The sequence below is a fragment of the Phoxinus phoxinus genome, assembly GCF_949152265.1.
Source record: "Phoxinus phoxinus genome assembly, chromosome: 6".
In the NCBI taxonomy this organism is placed as follows: domain Eukaryota; kingdom Metazoa; phylum Chordata; class Actinopteri; order Cypriniformes; family Leuciscidae; genus Phoxinus; species Phoxinus phoxinus.
In genome coordinates this window covers 17419657-17446067 of record NC_136881.1, presented here as the reverse complement: position 1 = coordinate 17446067, position 26411 = coordinate 17419657, and the positions used below count along the sequence as shown (strand labels likewise).

The 26411-nt window shown below is 37.6% G+C and overlaps 2 protein-coding genes across 3 annotated transcripts; one reads left to right on the top strand and one right to left on the bottom strand.

Annotated features, from left to right (window-relative positions):
• Window positions 1-6891: 6891 nt before the first annotated feature.
• Window positions 6892-10899, top strand: fgg (fibrinogen gamma chain). The gene is made up of 9 exons (XM_079615220.1): window positions 6892-7027; window positions 7120-7176; window positions 7286-7469; window positions 8620-8704; window positions 8822-8952; window positions 9046-9179; window positions 9507-9691; window positions 10068-10345; window positions 10451-10899. Exons 1-9 carry the CDS (start codon window positions 6968-6970, stop codon window positions 10630-10632), a joined length of 1296 nt encoding a protein of 431 aa, XP_079471346.1. The 5' UTR covers window positions 6892-6967; the 3' UTR covers window positions 10633-10899.
• Window positions 10900-13939: 3040 nt separating this feature from the next.
• On the bottom strand, window positions 13940-25078 carry plrg1 (pleiotropic regulator 1). 2 transcript variants are annotated; one of them, XM_079615433.1, is made up of 15 exons: window positions 24900-25078; window positions 24578-24684; window positions 23947-24083; window positions 23767-23820; window positions 23559-23652; window positions 22738-22828; window positions 22297-22395; window positions 21993-22085; window positions 21126-21275; window positions 20940-21041; window positions 20748-20850; window positions 20520-20628; window positions 19151-19290; window positions 14922-15115; window positions 13940-14704 (listed from the first exon to the last, which is right to left on the bottom strand). In XM_079615433.1, the coding sequence occupies exons 1-15, from the start codon at window positions 24906-24908 to the stop codon at window positions 14645-14647; spliced, it is 1542 nt and encodes a 513-aa protein (XP_079471559.1). In that variant the 5' UTR covers window positions 24909-25078; the 3' UTR covers window positions 13940-14644. The 2 variants fall into 2 exon arrangements, with proteins under 2 accessions (XP_079471559.1, XP_079471560.1); XM_079615434.1 differs by having other exon boundaries at window positions 14120-14704; window positions 23767-23808; window positions 24900-25053.
• Window positions 25079-26411: the final 1333 nt, after the last annotated feature.

Genomic DNA, 26411 nt, shown 5'->3' with positions numbered 1-26411 from the left:
AAAAATTCCTCAATGGGGTTGAGTAAAGGAGAGTACGAAGGAAGAAAAAGGGAAATCATTCTTGGATTTGCTGCAAACCAGTTAGTGAATGCATGTGAATGGTGGAACGCTATACATTGTCCCATGTAATCACAATTGGCCTCATGTTTCCTCCCACCTGTTCTGCTTCTGGCACCAGTTGTTGGTGGAGGTCATCTAAAAACAAAAGAAGGCGCTCTGTGTTGTAGGGACCAATCTGGCTTTTCTGCAGGACCAAACCAGCACTTGACCGTACCTGGTAAATAGCAACTGCATTGATAGCCCTCATGAAATGCATGACTTACCTATTGGTTTGTTGAAGAATCCAGATAATGGAAGCAACGGTTGACTGTCTGAGATTAGGCTGGACTCTTTCACCGGCCTCTCTCAATGATAGACCATGGTTTATCACATGGTCTATGATGGTGGCTCTTCTGTGACAACAGCTCTAACTCTCCTTTGAACAGCAGCACACATTCTTACCACCCCCTTCTCCCTTGTCCTGGTCCAACTAGTCCTCTCCCTGGTTCAACTAGTCCTCTCCGTCGACCATCTAGTCTTCTCCCTAGTCCAAGTCCTCTCCCTCGTCCAGACATTTTCTTTATTTTTCTGCTCATCTGTGTTGTTCTGTGTTGCTTTGAACAAAACTAATCCAAAGACTGACTTTTTGTAATGGAAAGTCTTCAACACCTGGCTATGTCTCTGATTGAGATTGCTATTTCTTACTGTAATGATCAGTAATTAAAAAATGCTCATCAGCTGTTTGAATATATTTTTTTCAATATTTATTCCAATACTTTTGAGCTGATTATTGTTGCAGAAGTAGACACTTTATACTGTATCTATGGTTTGGAATATTAGGTATTCATTTTCTGGCATGTTGCGTTTAAGCATTTGTAAAAAAAAAAAATACTATAAAGATCCATGATTTTGGTATTGGGTATGCTTAATTGTAAAGAAAATGTAGGCATTCTATAAATGTGTTAATTGACTGCGTTTTGTGTGAAAACAAAATGAATTGTGTTAATGGTATGGTCACAACAGACAGATGTTGTGCTCAATGTCTTTAGAGTTTTGAAAATGTGACTACAGATTGGACAAAAGGATGTTAGCAATTGAAAAAAACTGTATATCTACAGTATGGTCAGGATGGCATGGTGTAACAAGCTTGCAAGCAGTACAGTATATAAGTAGTTTGGTTTTTGTTGCAATCCATCTTTATTTTGATTAACTTAAGTCATTGTTTGAATCCTCGATGGGCCTCTGAATTTATTTATGCCACTTTGCATGCGTCAAGAAAACATTGCATCAACATCTCCCACAGTTGACAAGAAACAAGGGACCAAATTGGAAACACTGAACATGAAAGCTTTAGCTTAAGTTCTGCCATGAAGACTTAATTATTACATCACTTATTACCTTCATTTCTATCCAATCACGTCTTTATACTTTCTGTATAAAAGATCGGTACTTACACATGTTTGAGTTCGCAGATGCCGACGCGACAACAACCTCCACCCTCCCCACCACTACCAGGATGGTCCTGTCCATACCTCCCAGGGGGGTCGGCTGCCCCCCTGCCTTCGTCTTCAGGCAGGAGATGCAGATCCGCTACCCTCGGATTACGAACTATGGAATGGGCCTACGCCAAAGAACTTTATAAATTATGCTTGCTGGGCTGTCAATAAATATGCTTTGTTATAATTTTATCTCCCGAGTCTTTCTGGTAGAACTTGATTTTACCACTACACTCATATAAACTTATAAACCCACTCTTATAAACCCACCAAAATGTGTTCCACAGAAGAAAGACATTTCTATAGAAAAAGTCAAAAATAAAATAATTTTGTTGTATTAATTTGTGCAACTGTGAAACTTTCTGTTTCCCCGCAAAACGTTTGCGTTCATTCGCAAAGGTATTTACGTTCTCTCGGAAAGCCTGTTGTGAGCTCTGACAAACACTTAATGTACCACTGACAGTGTTTCAGAGCTCAGTACGTTAACAGTGGAGCAGTTTATAGTCCTTGAACTTATATAAAGAAAAATATATAAAGAAATATAAAGAAATGCAGTCAGTGCTAAACTCAAGGAGTTCAGTAAAGTTGACAACTTCCCAGATCAATAACTCGTGGAGTAGCATCTGCATGCAAAACCGGAGGCTGCATTTTCAGGACCGCAGTTTTAGGACCGCATTTCTAGGACCCTAGGTTTTTAGTGACAACGCCAGCTACCGAATTAGAGGACCAGCGAAGATGGATGACAATCAGAGTGTGAGTATCAAATAACATTTTTATTTGTTTAACTTTAAAAACAATTGTGATGCATTTAATTGGAAAGTTAATGTAGCCAACGTGATGGTGGTTTGCTAAATAGTCTTGAATGGATAACTTAGCCATCATATATTAGCCTCTAATGCTGTAAAATGAATTGTTAGCACATTCATTTAATGGAACTGTTGCATGATAAGCCTGTGTTGACTTATTGACAGCACAATAAACTGTAGCATGTTCGTTCTGAAAGCTTGTTAATTACTCATTGTTTTTCCATTTTAATTAAGTTAAAATAATCTTAATGTTTTTACTGTCACATGCTCACAGTCAGCCTGTTTAACGTTACCCTCAATACATGTTATGAGTAGGCTGCGTCTCTTCATTTTGGCATGGTTTTATAATGTTGGTTGAGACATATTACATTTTAATAGTCAGACTCAGACATAACAGAGAGCCCATCATAATAATTTACTGTTAAAATACCACGTGTTAGATTGTGTACTGTACTCTATATGAAGTGCTTTCAAGGACACAGCTCAGGGTAGGCCATAGTATGACAAAAGAATTGAATAGGGTGATAGAGAAACAATTGAGAAAAGACAAGAGGGGATAGCATCCAGGTGGTAGGTAGTGCTGCTGCATACAATGTGTGCTTTAAATATTTATATATATATATATATATATATATATATATATATATATATATATATATATATATATATATATACAAGGTCAGGAAAAGTCGTGTCAATAATATGTTATTTCTATTCAGATTTCTTGCATCTCTCTCTATTTTTTTTTCTCAGTTCAGATGGCCTTTATTGACATGAGTGTTTCAAGACCCTTTGTTCCCACAACATCAAAATATTTTTTTTCCAAATCTTTGGAAAATTGATTGATACAATTATTTTTGTATCGTATATGTGTGTGCACTCTGTGGTAACTAAGATCTTTTAAATATGAAATAAAAAATCAGAGGGTAGAACATGTTCAACTAAATGTTCCTTATTTCATTCACTTCTCTTTCTCTCTCTTATGAGTCAGTGGTGATGTTGTCCATGAAGTTCTATGGTTTACGTGATGAACAAATTTGTGTTTGTGTGTGTTCAAGTTCAGTTTTAATATATTATTTTGTAGAATATAAACAATCTTAAATCTACCCCCAGTATCATCCTTGTCTTCCCTCTGTACTTGAAAATGTGGTCGATCTAGTGACTGAAAAGACTATAACATGATTCCTTGTTTATTTTACTTGAGTTATTATATTATTCTACTTAGACCCAATAATTTCTCAACATTCCTAGAATCCAGGTTTAATTGCAATAAAGAAAGTAGTATTTGGGTGTAATAAAACTTAAAAAAATAAAAACTCTAAAACTCTAATGTAGTTAAAACTGGGTGGAAATACTGCCTTGGTGGCACTTTTTTCGGTCCTCCAAAACTAGGGTCCTGGAAATGCGTTCCTGGGACTGCGGTTCTCTGACTCGGTAGGTGGCGCTGTCACAAAAAACTAGGGTCCTAGAAATGCGGTCCTCCAACTGCGGTCCTGAAAGTGCGGCCTCCGGTACTGCAGACAGATAATGTTGGACTTGTGAGCTAAACGTTGTTAAAAAAGGGAGCGTCTGCAAAGAAAATATAAACATCAAAACTACAAGACTCTTTCTTTATGCTCACATAAAAAGTTCCTGGATACACATTTATACAAGAAAATAACCTAATGTATATGATTTTTCAGATTTGTGTGTTTGCATATACCCTCTAATTATTAGCTACTCCACAGTTTACAAATGTACCTCAATTTAGCTTAATAAGTAGGCCTAGTACACAAAAGTATCAGTATATCGTAGGCAATATTAATTTTAAACAGCTGCAAATGTGTGTGTTGCTTCTCTGGTAACAAGGATCATCTAATACTTTTGATTTGCAACATCCCCTTGTGGTTTAGTTGGTTAAGACATGTTTTCACCTTTGGTACTGATGTTTGTAGCTTTGAAAACATATACAAGTATTGGGCAACAAAATTGATATTCAAAGCGATTACATTTTCTAGTGATATTCAGATACCAAATACTCAAAAAGTTTATAACTATCAAAAGTTTAAATTATCAACCAGGCTGTTAAAATGTGTGTGTGGTAATCACAGTTTTTTCAATTGTTTACACACACATACTGGTACTTGAGACACAATGACCACAACATGTAACTCATTTACTAACCCCCTGAACCAATTATGCTAAACTACAAGCACAATTCATGCTTTACACTCAAATTGCAGTTCTAAAACACACTTTTTTTCAAAACACTACACACAATTCTCTGCATTTTGCACAATTTGCATGCAGAAAATCTCTTGTTTTCACAAGGAACACACTGCCAAATATGCACACTGACTCATCACATGGGCAAACACCCGTCACATAGTTTTACGATTAGCAATCAGAGCTTTAGCATAAAAGGGCAACGTGAGCTTTTCAATGGAGCAATAGATGCCAACATTGGAAACTTTGTATTGGTATTAAATATATAAAATATATTTGTTACAATGTATTTGTGTGTTCTGAGTATAAAAACAATATTCTCAAATATTTTACAACACACTTATGTAGGTACTGTCTGTAGTAAGTGTAACACTGAACAAAAAAAAGGCCTAAGTCATTATGATGAATGGAGAAGAAGTGTTTTCCATTCATCGTAGTGTTTTACATTGAGCACATCAGTGTTCAACTGGCTCTTCTAAATGTCTATTCATATGATGGTTTGTGTGTGTCATTTGAAAACAAAATACCATTTTGAGAAGAAATAATATTGTTTTGAATGTAAAGTTTCATTATGCAGGAGAATTGAGGGATTTTGCCCATTGAGTGTGTGTGTTTTTTTATTTGTGTGTAGAGTTCACTTCTGAGAGTGAGGCATGCTTTCAGAAAATGTGTAAACAATCGAGAAAAACTGTAATATTCAATATCAATAATTAATCTCACATTATCCAACCTGTGTGTGTGTGTGTGTGTGTGTGTGTGTGTGTGTGTGTGTGTGTGTGTGTGTGTGTGTGTGTGTGTGTGTGTGTGTGTGTGTGTGTGTGTGTGTGTGTGTGTGTGTGTGTGTGTGTGTGTGTGTGTGTGTGTGTGTGTGTGTGTGTGTGTGTGTGTGTGTGTGTGTGTGTGTGTGTGTGTGTGTGTGTGTGTGTGTGTGTGTGTGTGTGTGTGTGTGTGTGTGTGTGTGTGACTGTGTGTGAGACACTTGAATTCTTTGCTTTGGTCATTACCAGTAAAATGAAGAAAGACCCAACTTTAAACATGTCAGCAAATGTGTCTGTCTGTGCGTGTGTGTACATGTCGTGGAACATTTTGATCTCAAATCACTGGAAAAGAAAAAAGTTACAAATCATTAACTTAAAATAGGATACTACTGACCCATAAGCTCTGTAGAGATGGGTCTGCTGTGCCATGATAAATTATATTTGTCTTTTTGGTTTGTTCGTCCGACTGTTCGTCCGACTGTTTGCGATGTATTTTATTTTCTAAAGTGTTTTAATTATTCTTATTTCTTTTATTATTTATGTAATTATTTCAATTTCTTTTATGTAAAGCACTTTGAATTACCACTGTGTATGAAATGTGCTATATAAATAAACTTGCCTTGCCTTTCCTTGCCTTGTTCACTTGTTTATGCCTATATTATGATTATAAGGAAAACTATTCTTAACAAAGCAGTGATTACATTTCTGGAAGGCACAAAATTGTATCTGGTCCTTAAACCGGATAGTGCAGGGGGCCCCCAATTATTTAGTCTAATTAATCTAATTAACTAAAATGCTTGTTTTCCCTGAAAACAAATTGGTAACGCACTACTTTTAAATGTTGAGTTAAGTTACTTTTTCAAATAAGTAATGCAAGATACTTTGTTTTCTCATTTACTGACTGACACCTCTCCTGTCCAAGAGTGTGAAATTTCTCCTCCTGTGTCCTATTCTTCTGCGACCCAAAATGGCAGCACAGCTGAAAGGTTTGTTTGAGCTTTGACCTCTCACTGCATGAATTTGTATTTACTTCAGCCTGAGGCTTTTTCATTTCACTTTTGTTGTGAAAGGGCGTTTACATTTACAAAAATATATAAAAAATTTTTTTTAAACAAACAGACCAGCCCAGATGAGAAAAAGTAATGAAAAAATATGGTAAATAACGCAATTAGTTACTTTTTTTTAGAGAGTAACGCAATAATGTAATGCTTTAAAAGTAACTTTTCCACCACTATAAATACATTAAGATGGTAGGCTACCCTACGCATGTTACTATGGTCAAGGCTTAAAACCAGCATTCAATTTTTTTGTTTTTTACAACAATATACAACCACCAAAATGTTTTTGGCCTGAACAAGGTTGAAGAACCCTGATCGATATAATGTTCAGGTATACCAGTAATGAAACCCTTACAAGTTGTCTATGCGTATTTATGTACATTTGCAGGAATTCAGTATTGAGATGAACACATTGTCCCATCTCTGCATCATTTACGGTTAGTTCTGATTCAGACAGTGAGTAAGAGAGGGATTGTGTTAGCTTTTATTTGTATAGTGGACTGTTATCTTCATCTCTGAGGAGGACCTTGATCGGATAAATATCCTGCAGCAGTCAACAGTCCCACACAATCTCAAAGGTATACCACACCGATTGCAGGTCCAACATGGCCTCGTTAACGCATGTGGTTGCTTCCATCCTCCTGCTGTCCACATTAACGTCAGCGGTAAGACACTGAACTTTTATTATTATTATTGTAATAGTAAATATGTTATAATGCCTTTTACTGATTGTCTTTTCTCCCTTTTTCACCTTAAGCAAATGAGAGGGGACTATTCACCGCCGCAAGATGTGTGCAAACAAAGCGATGAGTTTGTAAGTATATTGTCTGCTCTGGATTGTTTTATGTAATAAACTCACAATTAAAATGCTACATTGTAACTGCCATTGGTTTAACAGTCACTCTCCGTCCTTACTTTCTCAGGGGACATACTGCCCTACCACATGTGGAGTTGCTGATTACCTACAGAGGTACAAGCCTGATATGGACAGACAGCTGGATGAAATGGAACATGATTTGGAAGAGATGGCCAACCTTACCAGAGGAGCGCACGACAAAGTGGTCTACCTGAAAGACTCAGAAACACAAGCACAAAAACAAGCACCAGGTAGCACAAATTTTATTTATTTATAATTATGGATTAACAAAAATGCAAAAAAAAAAATATGTACAGAGGTTACAGTTGTCTCGGATGAGCTTTTGAGATTTTTTAAATCTGCTCCTGGGTTGATGCATGTTTCTGTTATTTGATATTATAAGGGCCCTGAATGTCATGAAAATTACCATGTGGTGCAAGCAACTAATAACATATTTTTCTTTGAAAACGCCTTGAATACATATGACAAATATATATAATAGTTTATTTATTTATTTAAAATGTCGATCATTAGGCTATTCATTCGTTCATAATACAGACTACGTGAGCCGCACAACATAGCTGTTTATGTATTAATTTACAACCCAAAATTATCTTATATTTAAAAAGACTTACTGACCTTTATTGTTAAATCCATTTTAACAATATTTTTTTGTATTATATTTAATTTTAATATAATGCTTGTCAAGTCAAGTAACCTTCCTTTATATAGCGCTTTAACAATATAGATTGTTTTAAAGCAGCTTTACAGTGATAATAAGAAAATAAAGTAACAGAGATTGTTTTGGCTTTACAGCAGCTCTAGAATAAAGTTATTGTCCAGCTAAAGTTAGTTTTGATTGATTAATTTCCATTGCAAAGATCATTGATTATTAACCTAGGGGCCGCTAACACAACACCATTCTAACAGAAAACCCTTAACGCACTCCGGCCCGCTCATTTGCACAACAACAGTGCCTGGTGGCTAGAGAACGCAAACCTTGAAATAGGTTCCAAGGTGCAAGCGGGGAACAATTTTGAAAAACATTATCATCTCCTTTTTGCAAAAATGCAAAAATGCAAATCTGTGAAAACGCTGACGGTGTGCACATGCGTATTACGCGTTTAGTCTATAGGTATGCGCGTTTGAATATATAAGTGTGCAGGCGTGTATTCTTTCTTTACAAATTGACCTCACCAAATTACTTGTCTGGCCTTAAAAATTCATAATACAGAATTATAAAAAAAATTTGCTTGTCAAAATTAATAAAAAACTTAATTTAAATACAGAAAGTAAAACATGCTTATCATTGAATAGTCGTTGTATGTATGAATTGTATGATTAAAATAAATGTTAAACTTCACTTGATTTTCATGAGGTTAATCACAATCTCTTTGTCAGATGTATACATCAAAAAATCTTCAAGCATGCTGGATGATGTACTGCGATTTGAGAAGAGCATTCTCGCTCAGGAAGATCAAATATAGTGAGCACTTTTTCTTGTTTTTTTTATACCACTTTGCTTGTCCTGATAGTTTATTAAATGCCATTATATAAATCAATAGTCTTATTAAATGTACTTTTGTTAATTTCCCCTCCCCAGTCAACTGCAGTCAATCCTACAGGCTAATGAGAAACGAATAACTGATTTAAAGCAGATGTCTCTCCAGCTGGACCAGTTGTGCAAAGAGCCGTGCAAAGACACTGTGGAGATTCAGACTGTCACAGGCAAAGGTAAAATCAGTATTTAAACATCTTAATGACAACTGACATGTGAATTTACTTTACATACGATTAGAGAGCTGAATTATGTGTAATTTTCCCCAGATTGTCAGGACATTGCAAACAAAGGTGGTAAGGTCAGTGGGCTCTACTATGTGAAACCAGCCAGGGCTCCTGAGGCGTTCCTGGTCTACTGTGAGATAGACAGCTTTGGACGTGGGTGGACTGTTCTTCAGAGGGTATGCAACACAACAGACAATGCACAGTGACTCAATTTACTTAAAGAAAATGTAGAGATACAGAGTCGTTGGTGCCGTGACCCAGACGAGAGTGAGGTTTAGGGTGGTGAGTCCAACTAGTAAGAATTGTTCAGGTAAACTTCACTCCCCTGGCCTCAAGAGGTGCACAAAAGACAGACTTTACATGCTTCTTACATCCTTTTTACCACACCTGCCTCCCTTGCCGGTTGACGCTGGCTCTAATCCCACTTGATGTGGTGTGAGTAGGACCAGTTACAAATGCATGCTACTGTATTGATCAATCAAAATGAATGGTATGTTTTTCAGAGACGGGATGGCAGCGTTGACTTCAACAAAAAGTGGATTCAGTATAAGGAAGGCTTTGGGTACCTCTCACCAGATGACAGAACAGAGTTCTGGCTGGGGAATGAGAAGATACATCTGCTGTCGGTTCAGTCCAACGTGCCTTATGTCCTAAGGATAGAGATGGTCGATTGGGAAGGCAACAAAAAGTAATGAACCACGGGATAACATGAGTTTTTCTTACTCTTACTTAGGTTTGAATCTCACAAGTGGAGTTCCACAATCATTTTTTTATTTATGCATTTGAAATACTTTTATCCAAATTGACTTTCTATGGTTTTGGTTACAGAAATGCATTTGGTGTCAAACCTAAGCAAGATTCATCCATGAAATCCTAATGCAAGAGTTTTCTTTATCTGCAGTTGTCGAACAGGACTTTGCTCCACTACCAAAATTGATTTTTGTCTAGTGACATTTCATGACCTATTCAGTTAGATTAAACATGCTGCTGAACATTAGGGTGCACATGAATCAATAGGCTGAGTGTTTGTCACAAATTTTGTCTTGTAAAACTTGCCTTCTCAGGTATGCCGACTACAGCACTTTCAAACTTGGACCAGAAGTTGATGCATACCGCTTGACGTATGCTTATTACCTTGCTGGAGATGCTGGTGATGCCTTTGATGGTTACGACTTTGGCGAGGATCCCAGTGACAAATTCTTCACATCTCACAATGGCATGCAATTTAGTACACCTGACAAAGACAATGACAAGTTCGGGGAACACTGTGCCTTGCAGGAAGGCTCTGGCTGGTGGATGAACCGCTGTCATGCTGCTCATCTCAACGGAAAATACTTCCAGGGTAAACCTTTACACTTTTTCCTCTTCATAGGAGATGGTCTTCCTTCTAAAATCCATCAACATTATACTGATCTCATTACTGATGTATGGTTTTCTGTCTTTACAGGTGGCAAGTACACAGAGAAAGACTCAGAGCATGGATATGACAACGGCATTATCTGGGCCACGTGGCACAGTCGCTGGTATTCTCTGAAGGAGACCACCATGAAGATCATTCCCATTAACAGAATCACTGCTGGAGGGCAGGAAAGCGGTGCCAAGCAATTTGGAGGCCTGGGAGATATTTAAAGACCTTACCAAAGTTGTTCTGAGATATAATTTTGTTTTTGTGAAGCAATTGTTAAAATACATGGGAATGACATGGCATTTTCGAGTGTGTGTAAACATGTCTGTGTCTGATATTTTCCATTCTTCACAAATTAGGTCTGCCAAAGCTTCGTACTCAAGTCATGTTGGTCATGTTTTTAAATTCGATCAAGTCATTTAAAACTAAATGGTCTAATGCATTGCACCTGTCAATGAATTAATAAAATGATCTGTCTTTTGTAAATGAAATGTATTCTGTAGTCCTCTTTACTTAATAAGATCACTGACCCTGTAGGGTGAAGTTAAAATTAAAATAGGTAGATTATATATCACATAGGTACAGTTACATAGTACCTTCATAACAGAAAAATGGGTAACACTTAATTTTAATGTGTTCTTGTTACACAGGTTACATGTAATTACTGTTGTAACAACAATACATTATGCAGAATTAAAACCAACTAACACTTAACCGAACCCTAAACCTAATTAATATTACTTTTTGTGTAATTAAACTGTAATGAGTAGTTTCATTCAAAAGGGTATCAAAATATGCTGTAAAACACGGCTCAGAAAATGTATTATTTCATCCTGGTAATCCAATATCACCCTATTCAAAATGTGAACGTGGGAGTGCATCATAGTTTGTTATTCAGGTTGTGTGTAGGTGTGTTAACCTCTGTGTAGGAGTTGTGGACCACATGGTCAGTAAGTCAATATTGCCCCAGTACGCGATTGAACACCCTGATCAGGCTGCACTCCAAGCTCCCTGATGCAACGATTTCATCATCCCTGCTGTGGAGCATCAATCAATGAATACTGAGTCAGCTATTTCGACTCAGGAAACAAGTGCCTTCTTGTTTGCATTGTGGTTGTGAATTTTTCCAGATCAAGCATAGCTGTATGTAACACTATCAGTCTTGATAAATGAAAATGTCTGGACAGTTTATTGCCATCAAGTTCATAACAATGACTTTTTGTATCTCACCTATTATGAATCCATCAGTAGAGATATACCTGCAGTTTGTGTCAGAAATACAACTCTATCTGGAACCTTAACATGTATTAGGGGTAAACTGTCAGGACAAGGGGTAAATAATTGCGTAATATGTGAATGATGATTATTACCTTCTTTTGTTTATGTACCGTATTCCCATTTTTATTAACCAATCATAAAAAAGGTGAGCTATTTGAATAATTTTACATGTAGTAAGATAATTTGCAACATTTTGTAATGCTGTTTGCTGTAATATTTTCTGCTTTTGGGGACATAGTTCAGTCACTATGGCAGTTGCTCAGTGGTTCATGTAGGTTGTCTACAAACCGAAAGGTTGGTGGTTCAATCCCCGGTTCCACCTGACCAAGTGTCGAGGTGTCCACGAGCAAGACACCTAACCCCAGCTGCTCCCGACGAGCTGGATGGCGCCTTCTATGGCTGACACCGCCGTCGGTGTGTGAATGGGTGAATGAGAGGCAATATGTAAAGCGCTTTGGTGGCCATTGGGTCTGTGAAAGCGCTATATAAATGCAGTCCATTTACCATTTTACCATTCACTATCAGTTGGGCCACTGACACTTACACCAACCATTTTGGAACAACTGCTTGACTTAAAGGAGTAATTCACTTTCAAATAAAAACTTCCTGATAATTTACTCACCCCCATGTCATCCAATATGTCTTTCTTTATTTCTTCAGTCAAAAAGAAAGTAAAGGTTTTTGAGGAAAAGAAAACATTCCAGGATTTTTCTCCATATATTGGACTTCAATGGCAACTAACGGTTTGAAGGTTAAAATGTCAGTCTCAATGCAGCTTCAAAGGCTCGACACAATCCCAGCCGAGAAATAAGGGTCTTGTATAGCGAAAAGATCGGTCATTTTCTAAAAAAAAAAAGAATTATAAACTTTTTAACCACAAATGCCCATCTTGTACTATCTCTGAGATGCGCCACGCATTATGTCATCACGTTGGAAAGGTCACGTGTGATGTAGTCGGAAGTACTGACGCAGTGTTTACAGGTTTGGAATAGGAGGACTGTTCAAAGTTATTGTATGTTGAATGACCTTTCCAACGTGATCCATTGAGACTGACATTTGGACCTTCAAACCAGTGGTTGCCATTGAATTCCATTATATGGAGAAAAATCCTGAAATTTTTTCCTCAAAAACCTATATTTCTTTTCAACTGAAGAAAGAAAGACATGGACATCTTGGATGACATGGGGGTGAGTAAATTATCAGGAAATTTTTAATTGAAAGTGAACTAATCCTTAACTCATTGAATTTTGAATTCCAAAATCAAGATCAGGAAAACATTTCTCAGCTAAGACTGACTATTCCATCCAGCCATTTCCCAAATTACTTGTCATATATGCAGCACATTTGGCTATAGGCAGGGAAACAACCTAAACGAATGGCCTGAATAGTGTTTCCAAACACTGTCCCTGGAGGCACACCAACTCCACACGGGTGCTTCACAAACGGAAGGCTGTGTCCAATGCTGCATATCTCGGCTGCCATGCACATCATCAAGCTCTGTCAAAACCAGACATCTCAATTTAAAGGATCCTTTAAAGCCAGGCTGTTTCACATCCTCATTCGCCATATTTTGAAATATATATCAAATGTATCCTCCACGTCCACCAATCATTTGGCCACATTCAACTTCACAAAAATAACTCATAGAAAATGATTCAGAACTGAGCTTGTCCAATTTAGCAATTTACCCTAACCCCCACACCAGTGAGAGGATTTTTATTTATTTATTGAGAGAAATTGCAAAATTACACTTTTAAAACAAGTATTCGGTTTCAACTTACAAACTTAGGCTACAAACAAACTTTAGCAGTTAAAATGTTGACATCTTACCAGGATACAATTTTATATAGCCTAATTTATACTCTTTATTTACATAAATGAACCACTGTGAATATATGACAGGTTGTGAACGTCGTTTTGTTTTTAGGCAGTTAAATAACATGAAAATTAAATGTTGCTAAGCGACAACAGTCCTCCGTTAACTAACCCATCCCATTTAACAATAAATAACCAATCGGTCTGTGCAGCGGCGGTTCAAGTCGAACAAGCCTAATGCTATGTCCGACCTTTTGAGGCGTGGCCTTTGAAGTCCGAGTCCTTCACAGAATGCAGCCTTTGAATTGGGACAGCACAAGAAAGACTAGATATATATGGGTCAGAAAGTTAAGCCTCCAGGAACCGGGTTGGGATTTTGGAAACACTGGTTTAGATGATGGACTATACTTTAAATAAGAGATTAAGAATTTTAAAAAAATTTGAAAAGTAAAAAGAGTTTTCCAAATATTATTTTTCACATAATTGCAGAAACCGCAAAATCTGATACGCAGCTGTATAATGCACAAAAAATATTCTATTTGTGAATAAGGGCACTAGAGGTTCAACTTTTGTTCTTGAATGTATGCCTTTCATGAAATGATGATGATCAGTTCAATAGGATGAAAACAATGGCTTTATTTTACAAAATGTTATGTCAGGAAATACAAAAAAAAAAAAAAAATCCAGACATGAGGTTTTTTCTTTTAAATTTCCAGGAAATCACTGTAAATTGACCAAAAAAAAAAAAAGGAAAACAAGTACATATGCAAAATTACATTTGTATTATTTGTCTCTGATTGAGATCAGCAACAGTGCACAGATCAGAAATAGAACATTATTATTCTGCAGGATTTCTTGAAGTTCAGAACTAATAGCTGGGTAGACCGCGTCACATAGACCTGCAAATGGTGTTTGGAGTAGACAGGGAAGAAACATTTCCTTGTGTATACAACCGCAATATTCATATTGTTATTTAGATGGGTAGAGCAAAGCAAAATGTCTCATCTGATCTCAAGTCTCCTGACTTCACTTAAATTGTTGTTTGTTTACGCCTTAAGCAGACATTGCCATATAAATCAGCCAGCTAAAATGTAACAAAATGAAAAGGATTGAAAAAATAGAAAAATTAAATACAAAAAAAAACTAAAATCTTTTTCTCTTCAGGATCTCAGGTTTCCAATTAACTGGGTGGGATTCTTCAGTCTGAAAGAAAAAAAATAATATCCATCAATGAAAAATTAAAACTGAAATATCACATCAAGGCAATTCTCTTCCATCTAGAATTTAAGTCTTTGGAGAACTCTGAGGATTTTAAATTCACTATAACCTTTTTCCATCATAAACATTTAACAGTCAATGTGTTATTTTAATTCATTATTATACTTAGTTTTAAACTATTACTAGTGAACTGAGAACTTACAGCTGTTTCGTCCTCTTTGTAGACCTTAATGGTTTTGTCAGCCTCTGCTGTTATGAGCCGACTCTCAGACTGATCAAACACGCATGCAAAAATCCCTGACTCGCTGTCCAGAGAACCGGGCTGAACCGCTGCATGAATCCTCTGGAAGTTGTAGCCAGTCCTCCAGTCCCACATGTGAATAGTTCCATTATCAGCTGATGTGAAAAACAATAGAAAGGATAGTCAGGACAAGATGCAGAAAAAATTGAATAAAAAAAGGCTGCATTAAGTCCTTTCCCTCACTAACTACCCATCGCCTCGTTTACACGGATGACCATCATTGCTTGAGTTGCATGAGAGCCCACAACTGGCAGAACCCTTGCAATGGGTTTAAATGGAACACCCTAAGCCCTTGATCAGTTGGAATCTGCTATGGAGCCCACCGTGGAGCCAATTCAATGGGTGAGATGTCGCAATAGTGTTGCATTGTGGTCTATGGATCTGCCTAAAGTGTACATATCAGTAGACTCGCTCCATCTGAGTTAAAATGCAGCCCAGACAATACAAAGGGGAAACAAATGTAGAAGATAAAATTCAATATGGTTTAAATAAAATTAATACATTTTATAGCATGACTAGTATGGAAGTAAAATAATGCCAAATGTTTTTGAAATAAAAAGCCTGTTAAATTGCACTACTTGAAAAAAACATGCATTGCATTAACCATGCTTGTATTTTAATGCATTGTATTTTTAGGGCTTGCATTTTTATGGGCTGAAATTCAACATGGTTGTATATTTAAGCTGTGAGTATCTCAATTCAAAACATTTCAAACACATTTTCATTAATAAAAATTAGGGCTGTCAAACAATTAAAATATTTAATCGTGATTAATCGCATTAATGTCATAGTTAACTCGCGATTAATCGCACATTTTTATCTATTTTAAATGTCTCTTGATTTCTTTTTGTCCCATTATTTTTTCTCATTTTAATGCTCTTATCAACATGGAAAAGTGGATCGGCTTGCTTTGTGCAAATATTTTTTATTGAAAACAACATTGGCATATAGGCTACTGTGTTCAATTTCACACTGACATTCTCACTTGGAGCAAATAATCTCTCACACAATGTAACACTGTCCATCAATAAAAGGGAGACAGAAATACTGACGAGGTAACGTTACTGATAGTGACGAGTGTGCTGAGATCGCATCAGCGGTGTGTGTGTGTGTGTGTGCTTGGCCATCAAGTGGGATTTCAGACTGGACGTGCTGCGATGATAGCTCAGTTCACAACGACAAAACACACAGATCACTTTGGTCTTGTCAACTAACCCATTTGGCAACTTTTTAAAAGTCAACTTTCCATTCAGAATCGTATTGGCGTCTCGCGCTCATCATTCATCCACTCAAAACGTAACGTTAGGGGGTCGCACACCGGACGAGAAGCGCTGCGCCGCATATTTAAAATCCGAACACATTATGCTCTATGAGTGCACACACACCGGCGGCGCCATTCTGCGTTTTTATTGCTGGCCATAAACGGAGAAAGTGCGCGTCCGATGTGCTAGACGCGCTCAGTTGTCCTAGACGCAGCTCGGCGCTGCGCTTCTCGTCCACTCTTTGGCGGCTCGCAAGCCCAAACAAGTGTGTGCGGCGTGCTGTTGTTTTGTTTTGTTTCTGGTCTAGCTAGATCCGGTGTGGCGTTGTAGTTTTAATAACGTTGCTGCAAAAGCATGTGAAAAAAACAACAAAGTTTGCTAGGCGTTAATCTCGCGATAAAAAAAATTGACGCCGTTAATATGGGTTAATAACGGACAGCCCTAATAAAAATTCAATAATCCATATTCACCTTTCATATTTCACTTCCAAAATATTCAAACTGTTTAAAAAAACAACCTATAATATTCAACGGGCAATTTTCGGTCCATTTTATTTCACTTTACAAATTCGCTTTCACAAATTCAGTGGTTCAAATTCGACAGTAAATTCAACATTGACATCCAGGAACTGCAGGGAAAGCAGTAGATTACCGAGCATAATCTCCATCTGCTGTTAATCAACCTCACCAGCAGGGGGTGCAAGCGCGTGTTGTTGACGAAGACCAGAGCAACAGTTAGAGCAAGCCATTCATTCATTCATAAAAACTGATTTATAGAAATGTACGTGTATTTGTGATTATTATGAGGGCTGTTTTTATGTTTAATTCAGTGCCTTCACTGTGTAGCCTACATGCATCTTTCTCTACCGTGAGCGAGATTATAATGTTATTATAATGTCAATTGTCAATCCTTCACAGTTACGCTGATGGCGTAAGACGCTGATGACGTGTTATCTGGTGCGCTCGAGCTTCATTTATAGACTGAGGGAAACGCACGCTGTAAAAGTGTCTCATCCGCGACATGCACATTTACGCAACATTAAAAAAATGATATCCACGCAAACAATGTAGAATAGCTTGAATATAGCGTGCGTCTCCCTCAGACTGTAAACGAAGCTCGGGCGCACCAGATAACACGTCATCACCGTCTTACGTCAGCAGCGTCACTGTGGAGTCCTGAACGCAGATTGACAACAGACCCGGGAGAGAATACAATGCTGAATAAAGTCTTATTTTGTGTTATTTTTGGACCAAAAAGTATTTTCGATGCTTCAAAAACTTCTAACTAACCCACTGATGTCACATGGACTACTTTGATGATGTTTTTATTACCTTTATGGACATGGACAGTATACTGTATATACAGTTTCAATGGACGGACAGAAAGCTCTCGGACTAAATCTAAAATATCTTAAACTGTGTTCCGAAGATGAACGGAGGTCTTACGGGCTTAGAACGACATGAGGGTGAGTCATTAATGACATTATTTTAATTTTTGGGTTAACTAACCCTTTAACACGCAAAGTTTCACACTGAGCGTTTCCCAGTGATATACTGGTTATAAAGTTGGCTTGACGTTGGACGTTCGCGCATTTAGGGACCGTCTCTAAAGTTTCATACGATATTAGGATAGGCCTGCCCTACACATTTCTAACTTCAATAGCAAACTTCTATTTATTTGAATATATTTTTTTAAATTAAAAGGTGTGCATCATGCCTGACACCTACATGAACACTTTAAAGTTGGTTTTATGACTGTAAGTCATTCTCTTCCAATGCTATTGAAGTTAGAAACGTGTATACCAATGTCGTATGTAATTTTAGAGACGGTCCCTAAATGCGCGAACGTCCAACGTCAAGCCAACTTTATAACCAGTATATCACTGGGAAACGCTCAGCGTGAAACTTTGCGTGTTAAGTTCATATTCTGAGTCCATCTGCTTGCCTGTAGCCATATAGTACAGCCTTCTCAATAAGGTGTGAGTTTGGTCTTTTATATCACTGTATTAGTCCATTAAGATAAGCGTTTTATATGCCCAGCAATCCTGAATTATTGAGGGAAACCCGCGCACCACATCGCCGCGATATAAAGTTAAGGCAACTAAACAACCAAGAGAAATAGGCTATATGTCTACCTCAAATGTAACATTTGTTCTGTACATCAGCATCGGGGGAATAACATTATAATCTCGTTCACGGTAGAGAAAGATGAATGTAGGCTACACAGTGAAGGCACTGAATTAAACATAAAAACAGCCCTCATAATAATCACAAATACATGTACATTTCTATAAATCAGTTTTTATGAATGAATGAATGGCTTGCTCTAACTGTTGCTCTGGTCTTCGTCAACAACACGCGCTTGCACCGCCTGCTGGTGAGGTTGATTAACAGCAGATGGAGATTATGCTCGGTAATCTACTGCTTTTCCTGCAGTTCCTGGATGTCAATGTTGAATTTACTGTCGAATTTGAACCACTGAATTTGTGAAAGCGAATTTGTAAAGTGAAATAAAATGGACCGAAAATTCCCCGTTGAATATTATAGGTTGCATTTTTAAACAGTTTGAATATTTTGGAAGTGAAATATGAAAGGTGAATATGGATTGTTGAATTTCTATTAATGAAAATGTGTTTTAAATGTTTTGATTTGAAATATTCACAGCTTAAATATACAACCATGTTGAATTTCAGCCCATAAAAATGCAAGCCCTAAAAATACAATTCATTAAAATACAAGCATGGTTAATGCAATGCATATTTTTTTCAAGTAGTGCAATTCAACAGGCTTTTTATTTCAAAAACATTTGGCATTATTTTACTTCCATAGACTAGCTTTGCAACATCAAAAGTTTGAAGAAACATTTCACCTCCTGACACCAGAACTCCATCTGAATTGACAGCCAGTGTGTTGATAATGGCATTGTGTCCTGAAAGATTTTGGATGAAGTTCCCATCAGGAAACTTCCACTGCTTAATGTTATCTGGAGATCCAGAGGCAAAGGTGTACCTGTTAACGAGAGGATCTGATTAAAAAAAAGACAAGAATACTTCAATCAGATCTGGGGAACTGGAACTCAGTGTGGGAGATAACCAACGATATACAATAATGATTTATTTGATTAGGGCCATACGCTTTCTGTGATATGGAAAAAACAAACCGAATTAAATTCGACAAATTATGGCATTTTAGATTAAAAACTGAAACGAAAAATGTATGTTGCTTTAACAAGTAAATGAGAAGCTTAAAGGTGAAGCACTAAAATTACAACCTAAAAATATGGCCTATTAGCCTGGGAAAACCCAGACCACTTCCGGCAAATTTAGATTTGCTCTGCAAGTGGGTCTGGCAAAGAGCCCATTGAAACCCATTTCCAATCCGCCGAAATCGCGGCACCAATCAGAACAATTTTACACGATGACGACAGAGCAGAGACGGTGACGCAGATTTTGTACATTACAGACATGGATGCCGCCGTGGAACATCACAACATCACTCGTTCGAATCAGCTATCGCGTCTGTTTCAAGCGATTTAAAATGGTCATTTTCGTTAACACAAACAGAGAATTGCTGAGAGTCTCGAGATGTTTCTCCGTCGCTCTGCATACGTCATGTCATTCATCGCTCTGATTGGTTTTAGATCTATCCGACGTCCGTTGGTGACGCCCCTGTGGAAATGAATTGTCTATGGAGCTTTGCCAGACCCTTACTCAGTTACAACTGAGAGTGGTCTGGGTTTTCCCAGGCTAATGGCCTATATAAATAAAGAAAACAAATTTTAAAAAAAAAGACAAAAGCACAAAACTACATAACTTAAAACCAAAATGAAAACTTTTTAATAAAAGCCAATTAAAAATATTAATAAATACTATATGACCAATACTAAAATAACGTGGATTTATACAGTGAAACTGGTGTAAAGCATGTTTGCAAAATTATGCTGTAAAGCTCTGAATTGAAGCCATTGATCTGATAAATGAAAAGTACGTTGTACATCATTTTTTAAATAAACTGATTTATTTTTTATGTAAAAAAAATAATAAATTCAATTTAACCATAAAACACAATCCAGCAAAATGTTAAATGTGGAATGGAAATGCAGATTCCACACACAAGCTAAAAAAAAAAAAAAAGAGAGAAATAATGCATTTCATAGAGCCTTAATTACTTTATTCTGTGAACTACTTGATTTAAATTAGTTTATCATGTTTCTTAAAAAATGTATTTGTTCAACATACTGCCTGGGATGGAGCACCAACGCCCTGACAGACTTTTTGTGGTTAGTCAGTGTGGCTCTTGTCTTGCCAGCGATCAGATCCCAGAGCCTAATGGTGGTGTCATGACTTCCTAAAGACGGGATATAAAAGCACATGAAACATGAATATAAACTAGAACAATACATGGTATTTCCTTGAAAAATGCACCAGCAGCAGAAGTCTGTTCAAAAAAATAAAATGTATGCATACCTGTAATCACCTGTGGCTCAGCGCTTTGACATTTGACTGTAGCCACTGTGTTAGTGTGTCCAGAAAGGGTGTGAACATTTGCCTTGGTCCTGATGTCCCAAACCTACCACACAGACAACATACATAACACTTTGCATAACATGTTCATGATCAGTTCTCACACACACCAAAAAAAAAAAAAAAGTTCCATACTCTTGCTGTGGCATCTCGACTGCAGGTCACCAATACGTCAATGGTAGGATGGAGGTCAAGGTCGTAGACTGCACTCAGATGACCGTGATAGTGCCTTATTACCTGTGGACAACACAAAACTCAAAATGTATCTATATATTTTAGGTAAAGCTTAAAATGAATGCACATTGTATTTCAAGTTTGTACCTTGTTATACTCTAGATCCCAGCACTTAACCTGTTTGTCCTCCCCGCAGGAGAACAGGTAAGGGCTGCGTGTGCTGACGGCCACGCCTCTCACAGTGCTGATGTGACCCGTCAGAGACAACTTCAGCCTACCGCTGGCAAGATCCCAGATCTGGCATTACAGAACAAAAGCTTAACACTATTCAGTGATGCATAATACACAGTGATACAATGTATCGGCCAATTGTTTAAAAACAGCCAATGACCAGGGCCAATTATATCCTGTCAATCAAAAGGGTGTGTAAAAACGCGTCAGACTGCAAAAAAATCTCGTGTTGAATTTAGGGCAAGTTAACGAGACAATAACGATTTAACAGTTAAAAAAATAGCGACGTTAATCCAGGCTTTATTTGACCCAATGAATCACCCGTATTTCAAGCCAGGGTGCTCTTAAATGTGATGTGACGGATCCGTCACTGAGGCAGTACACCTCAGTTCAAGATCCACCGTGGAGCGAGAGTCAGCTTTTTTTTTTTGCTCCGCAATAAAAGCGGAGCAGCTTTTATTTGAGTGCAAATATTATAACTAGAAATAAATAGCAGTTGAATATAATAGCCTGTTGTTCATTTTAACCTCTAATATTATAGTGTACCAAATGAGTGTGTACTCTGTATAATTTGCAGCATTATTTGGGAGAGATTAAAATCAAACTATCGGTCTCAGCTGATATTATTCTGAATAATCAGCTAATGGCGGAGAAATTTAGCATCGGTGCATCTCTAATATGGCGGAGAAATTGTGTATCGGTGCATCTCTAATAAATAAATATATATATATATATATATATATATAAAATCGTGCAGCCCTAATCTGAAGTCACATAGATCACCTTTATTGTTCTGTCTGCTGATCCAGTCACAAACCACTGGTTTCCAGGCTCCACTGCTATAGATCTCACCCAGCCCAGATGGCCACTGATGACCTGAGAGACAACCAGAGAAGAACATCATTACCAATGGAACACCATCATTGTAAACTGCCCTTTTGGACCCGTGCGATAATGGTCTTTAAAAATGAAGACACAGACAAACAACATCACATGAAGCACAAAGACAAACTTTATATTCACGAGTACTCAGGAGTGATATGAACAAACATTCTGATCAACTCTTGGAGGGAGACAAAGCACTTACTCTGTACAGTTTCCATGGTGGATGCCACTGAGGTTTGGGCATGGTAGGAGCCTTTCTTGGCATCAGGCCAGAACTCTTTGTGCCTCCTTCCATAAGAGACTGCAACAGGAAAAAGGAAAAGCTGATGCTTTATCTTTGAAAAACCGTGCAATCATCTACATACTGATGTACAAAAGTATTACAGTTTGAGAGGTTTAGGTAGACTACTAAAATACACATGGGATATGGTCAGTCATCTCTAATTCATGAAATGACATTGGAATCAAGGAAACAAGCTTTCCTTGATTCCACAAACAGAATTGAGTGGATGGAAGGTGCTGAAGCATATTAAACATAAAACATTATAATCATGTTCAGTAACTGAAAAACTAATTAAAGCACATCAAATTACTAAAACTTTGAAATGAAAACTGAAAAGAAAAAAAGAAAGGTTGTGCTCACCAGTGCGTGTTGTGGGGGGTGAGATCTCTCTGCACTTCCTGCATGTCTGTGGATATCTGCCACACTGGCTGCAGTTCGACTGGCTTCCTGCCTACAAAAAAAAACCCCTCAAACTTAATTTACACTTTAATGCGTCTCAAAATGATCAAACAACAAGTGAACAGCACTAAATGCAGGAGTAGAACAAGGTCCACAATGTTTTGCGATTGAAACACTAAAACCACATTTTTAGATATTCAAAAACCCTTGCGATTACATCACAATTACAGGGCAAACGCTAAAGCAACCTTTAAGGGATTTTATGTTTATCTTGAACTATCCACATATTAATTCACTTAGATCAGTTTAGGGCTGTGGATAGAAACTGAAACATTTAAAAATACATGTACTGCTTGTTTCATAGTGAAGCACGGCACCATGCTCTTTTACGCATGAGCAGCTCATGATCCGGTATTTTTAATAGGAGTGCAATGGATCGCAAAACATGTTCAAGAAAAAATGTTCAAGCCATGGAAGCGCAAAAAAGCAACTCAATGCGCTACTCTTGCTGCCGGGCTCAGACCTAAAGCACGTGCACGCAAAGCCGCCTTTCAGACAACATGTGATTGCAAATTCAGTTCTCTCTCACAGATTATAGAGCTTGAATGGTCAAAACTTTAGCATATGTTAGTGGGTTGAGCACTTGAAAACAATGGTGCACTAGAAAGTGCACATACGACAAGCACATATATCCACGCTCAAGGTCAAAGGAGTAAACTCCTTAAGTATGCCTGGACCTTTAGAAGAAAATAAGTGTGAAGTATTGGCGTTTAGCTTAGTACCTAGCTTGAGAAGGAGGAAGAGCCAAAGCCATGGAGTGAACACCTGCTTCACTGGGCATCTTCTGCATCTGTGTGTCTGCAGTGAGGGCCACTCCTGGAAACATTAGGAAAACACTTAATTAGGCCTCAGAAGAAAATACGGTGTAAAATGTTCAGCATCTAGGTTGTCAGGCTTAAAGGAAAGGACATTGAAAACCTCAAGTCTTACCTGGAGCAGATGGGTATGGATGAGTTCCTGTCACCAAGTAATCTGGACTAGTATCTGCATTAATAAAAGTAAAACAATTACAGTAAACTATTGAATCGATGTTACTGATTTCACTAACAAACCTTTTAAGAGCTTCAATCACTATACAACATAACAACTGGCAAAATGAAAGAGACGTACCAGGCAGTGGGTATTCCGGCTGGCCATATGGGTCAGAGGCATGGAGTGGCCCTTTGTCTCTGCCCTCTTTGAGCACAGGCATGTCTAACACTGGTCTGTATTCGGTTTTCATCTTCACTGCCATCTTCATTTTGAAGCTAAAAACATTTAAGGTACAATTAATATTAACTAGCATTGTTTACGCCACAGTTAAAAAATAAAAGTAATCACAACTTTCCATATCACAAAATTTTATAAAGAAATGTTCATTGGTTACATCCAGGGTCGTTAAAAAAAATAGTTGCGACACTCCCATAGAGTTCCATAGGAATTGAAAAAGGCGGAGGAAATGCGTGTCAAAGGGCAACCATTAGTTCCAGCACTGAACCCCGCTTGTTTCAGTTTATGAAATGACTCATTTTTTGGCATTTTAACTGTCATGAGTCTATAAATAGAAGTATTTTTATATAGCTGGCTTTAGTTGTTTATCGTTAGTTAATAGCTTCTTAGATTAGAATTGCAGAGCAACTAGCATAACTAGATGTCTGTTTGGTTTAATTTACATCAAAGACTGAGATCAGTTCTCCCGTTCTACCTAATCCCTTTAACATGATAACGTTAGTGTATTTATTGTGTATTAATGTTACGTTACCTCTGTTCGTCCAGCGCTATTGGTTTAGCATGGTCCGACACAAACATATCATGAGTCCTTTTCAAAGAGCGAAACACTAGCGTGTGGACCGAGTGCTTCTGCACGTCCTGTAGGAATAAAAACACAGAATATCAAAATCAGATGATAGTCAGATAGAAATATGTTAGATGCTACTATTAAATTTTTATCTAGAATACTAACGTTACACATGTGCAGAAATACAGCACGCCGCTTTCATTCACAAACTATTCACGAAACTAAGCAGCTTGACTAACGTTACCAATCTGAAACACTCGCCAATTAATCAAATTCACCCCTTTACCTCAGTCATGTTTGTGGGTTCCCCAAAACACGACCACGATGGTCAAACTTAAATATAAAAACTTCGCCACACACCAAACAATCACAATCTGAACCGGACATAAAAACACAATACTTCCGGTCGTGACAAACTGTCTTCCGGTAGAGCGTTAAGTCAGAATGACACAAAAGTCCGCTTATAATATGGAACTACATGTAAATAATCAGAATTTATATGAAATGTTAATTTATAAGACATGTACACATTTATGCAGTAACTTTCGGTTAGGTTTGGTCATCCTTGGTTACTCTTATTTCGGAGTCGGACGAACTTTTATATTTGTAATTTTACAAAGCGATATTCAAACTGAAAACTGCAATGTTTTCATTTAGTTTCAAGATTTTCATGTATTTATTCATTAATGTACGAATAGTCTATATTTATTTATCTGCAACTGCAACTTTAGACGGACCCAAGCGGCAACCTCTGTCTCTCTTGAAACCAACACGGAAGTGAATTAAACGGCAAATCATCAACTGGCCGCTTGAGGCTGGCTGCAGAAGTGAGTCAAATCTGTATCTCACCTATGTTAAAATGCCCAACTTTACAGCAGAAAAAAACATGTTTACAGCCTGGTTCTCTATGTGGCTTTGGTCTATACAGCTAATTTTGCCCTTCATACCAACTGTGAGGGGGGTGAATTTTAATAAATTTTAATAACTTATCCGTTTAGTTGAATAATATTTAAAGTTCTGCCCACTTTTGATGGACAGGTGGATTCCCGATGATGTCAATGCTAGCCGGTTAGCCGTCACTTCACCTCAGCAAATTCCAGCTGCTGAACTTGCCATCTCTGCCGTGTTTGTGTTTTTTTTTCTGGATTAGCCTATTTCATATAATTTAATACACCCATTACCTCGCCCTTGCCTTTAGATTCCGCCGTTGTCGTCGAGTATCGTTCGAGAAAATAACCAGCGCTGTATTCCAGTTGTTTTCCTCTGTGAACATTTCGTTGCTTTTGGGAGTTTTCAGATTTAAAAACGTCTATATAAAGGCTACACTCGTTCTGCGGTATCGTTGCTCTGGAACAGATTATAATATGCTTATGTACCGTCAGATGAAATCCTGCAGGTGTCGGTGCTTTCTCCGTCCATGCAATTTATGCACATCCTTGAATGAGCACAGATTTCTAGCGCATTTACTTGAACTTCATAGGTAATATATGGTTTGTCCCATTTGAGATGCAGCCAAAATCAGAATTTAAAATGGACTGAATAAGAAAGCTCTCTACGAACTTGACGAGCGATGCCGCCATACGCTGACGGACCATAGACTGTAAAAAAGATTGACTGACATGTATGCACATAATCACGGTCACACACACACTCTCAGAGTAATATTGTAAAGTTAATGCATAATACATTTTCAACTAGCAGAATAGCTGTACAGAATCACAATGCACAGTCTCACTTGTAGCTATGTCTTTGAACTATTATAATATTTCGAAGGGCAAAAACAGTACCTTTTAATTGG

Excerpts from the sequence above, each read along its gene's own strand:
- fgg (XM_079615220.1), top strand. The coding sequence starts at position 6,968 with ATGGCCTCGTTAACGCATGTGGTTGCTTCCATCCTCCTGCTGTCCACA. Across the intron at positions 7,177-7,285 it reads GCAAACAAAGCGATGAGTTT|GGGACATACTGCCCTACCAC; the intron begins GTAAGTATATTG and ends TTACTTTCTCAG. Across the intron at positions 8,705-8,821 it reads GCTCAGGAAGATCAAATATA|TCAACTGCAGTCAATCCTAC; the intron begins GTGAGCACTTTT and ends TCCCCTCCCCAG.
- plrg1 (XM_079615433.1), bottom strand. Across the intron at positions 23,821-23,946 it reads GCCGGAATACCCACTGCCTG|ATACTAGTCCAGATTACTTG; the intron begins GTACGTCTCTTT and ends TTATTAATGCAG. Across the intron at positions 20,629-20,747 it reads TGAGCCACAGGTGATTACAG|GAAGTCATGACACCACCATT; the intron begins GTATGCATACAT and ends TCCCGTCTTTAG.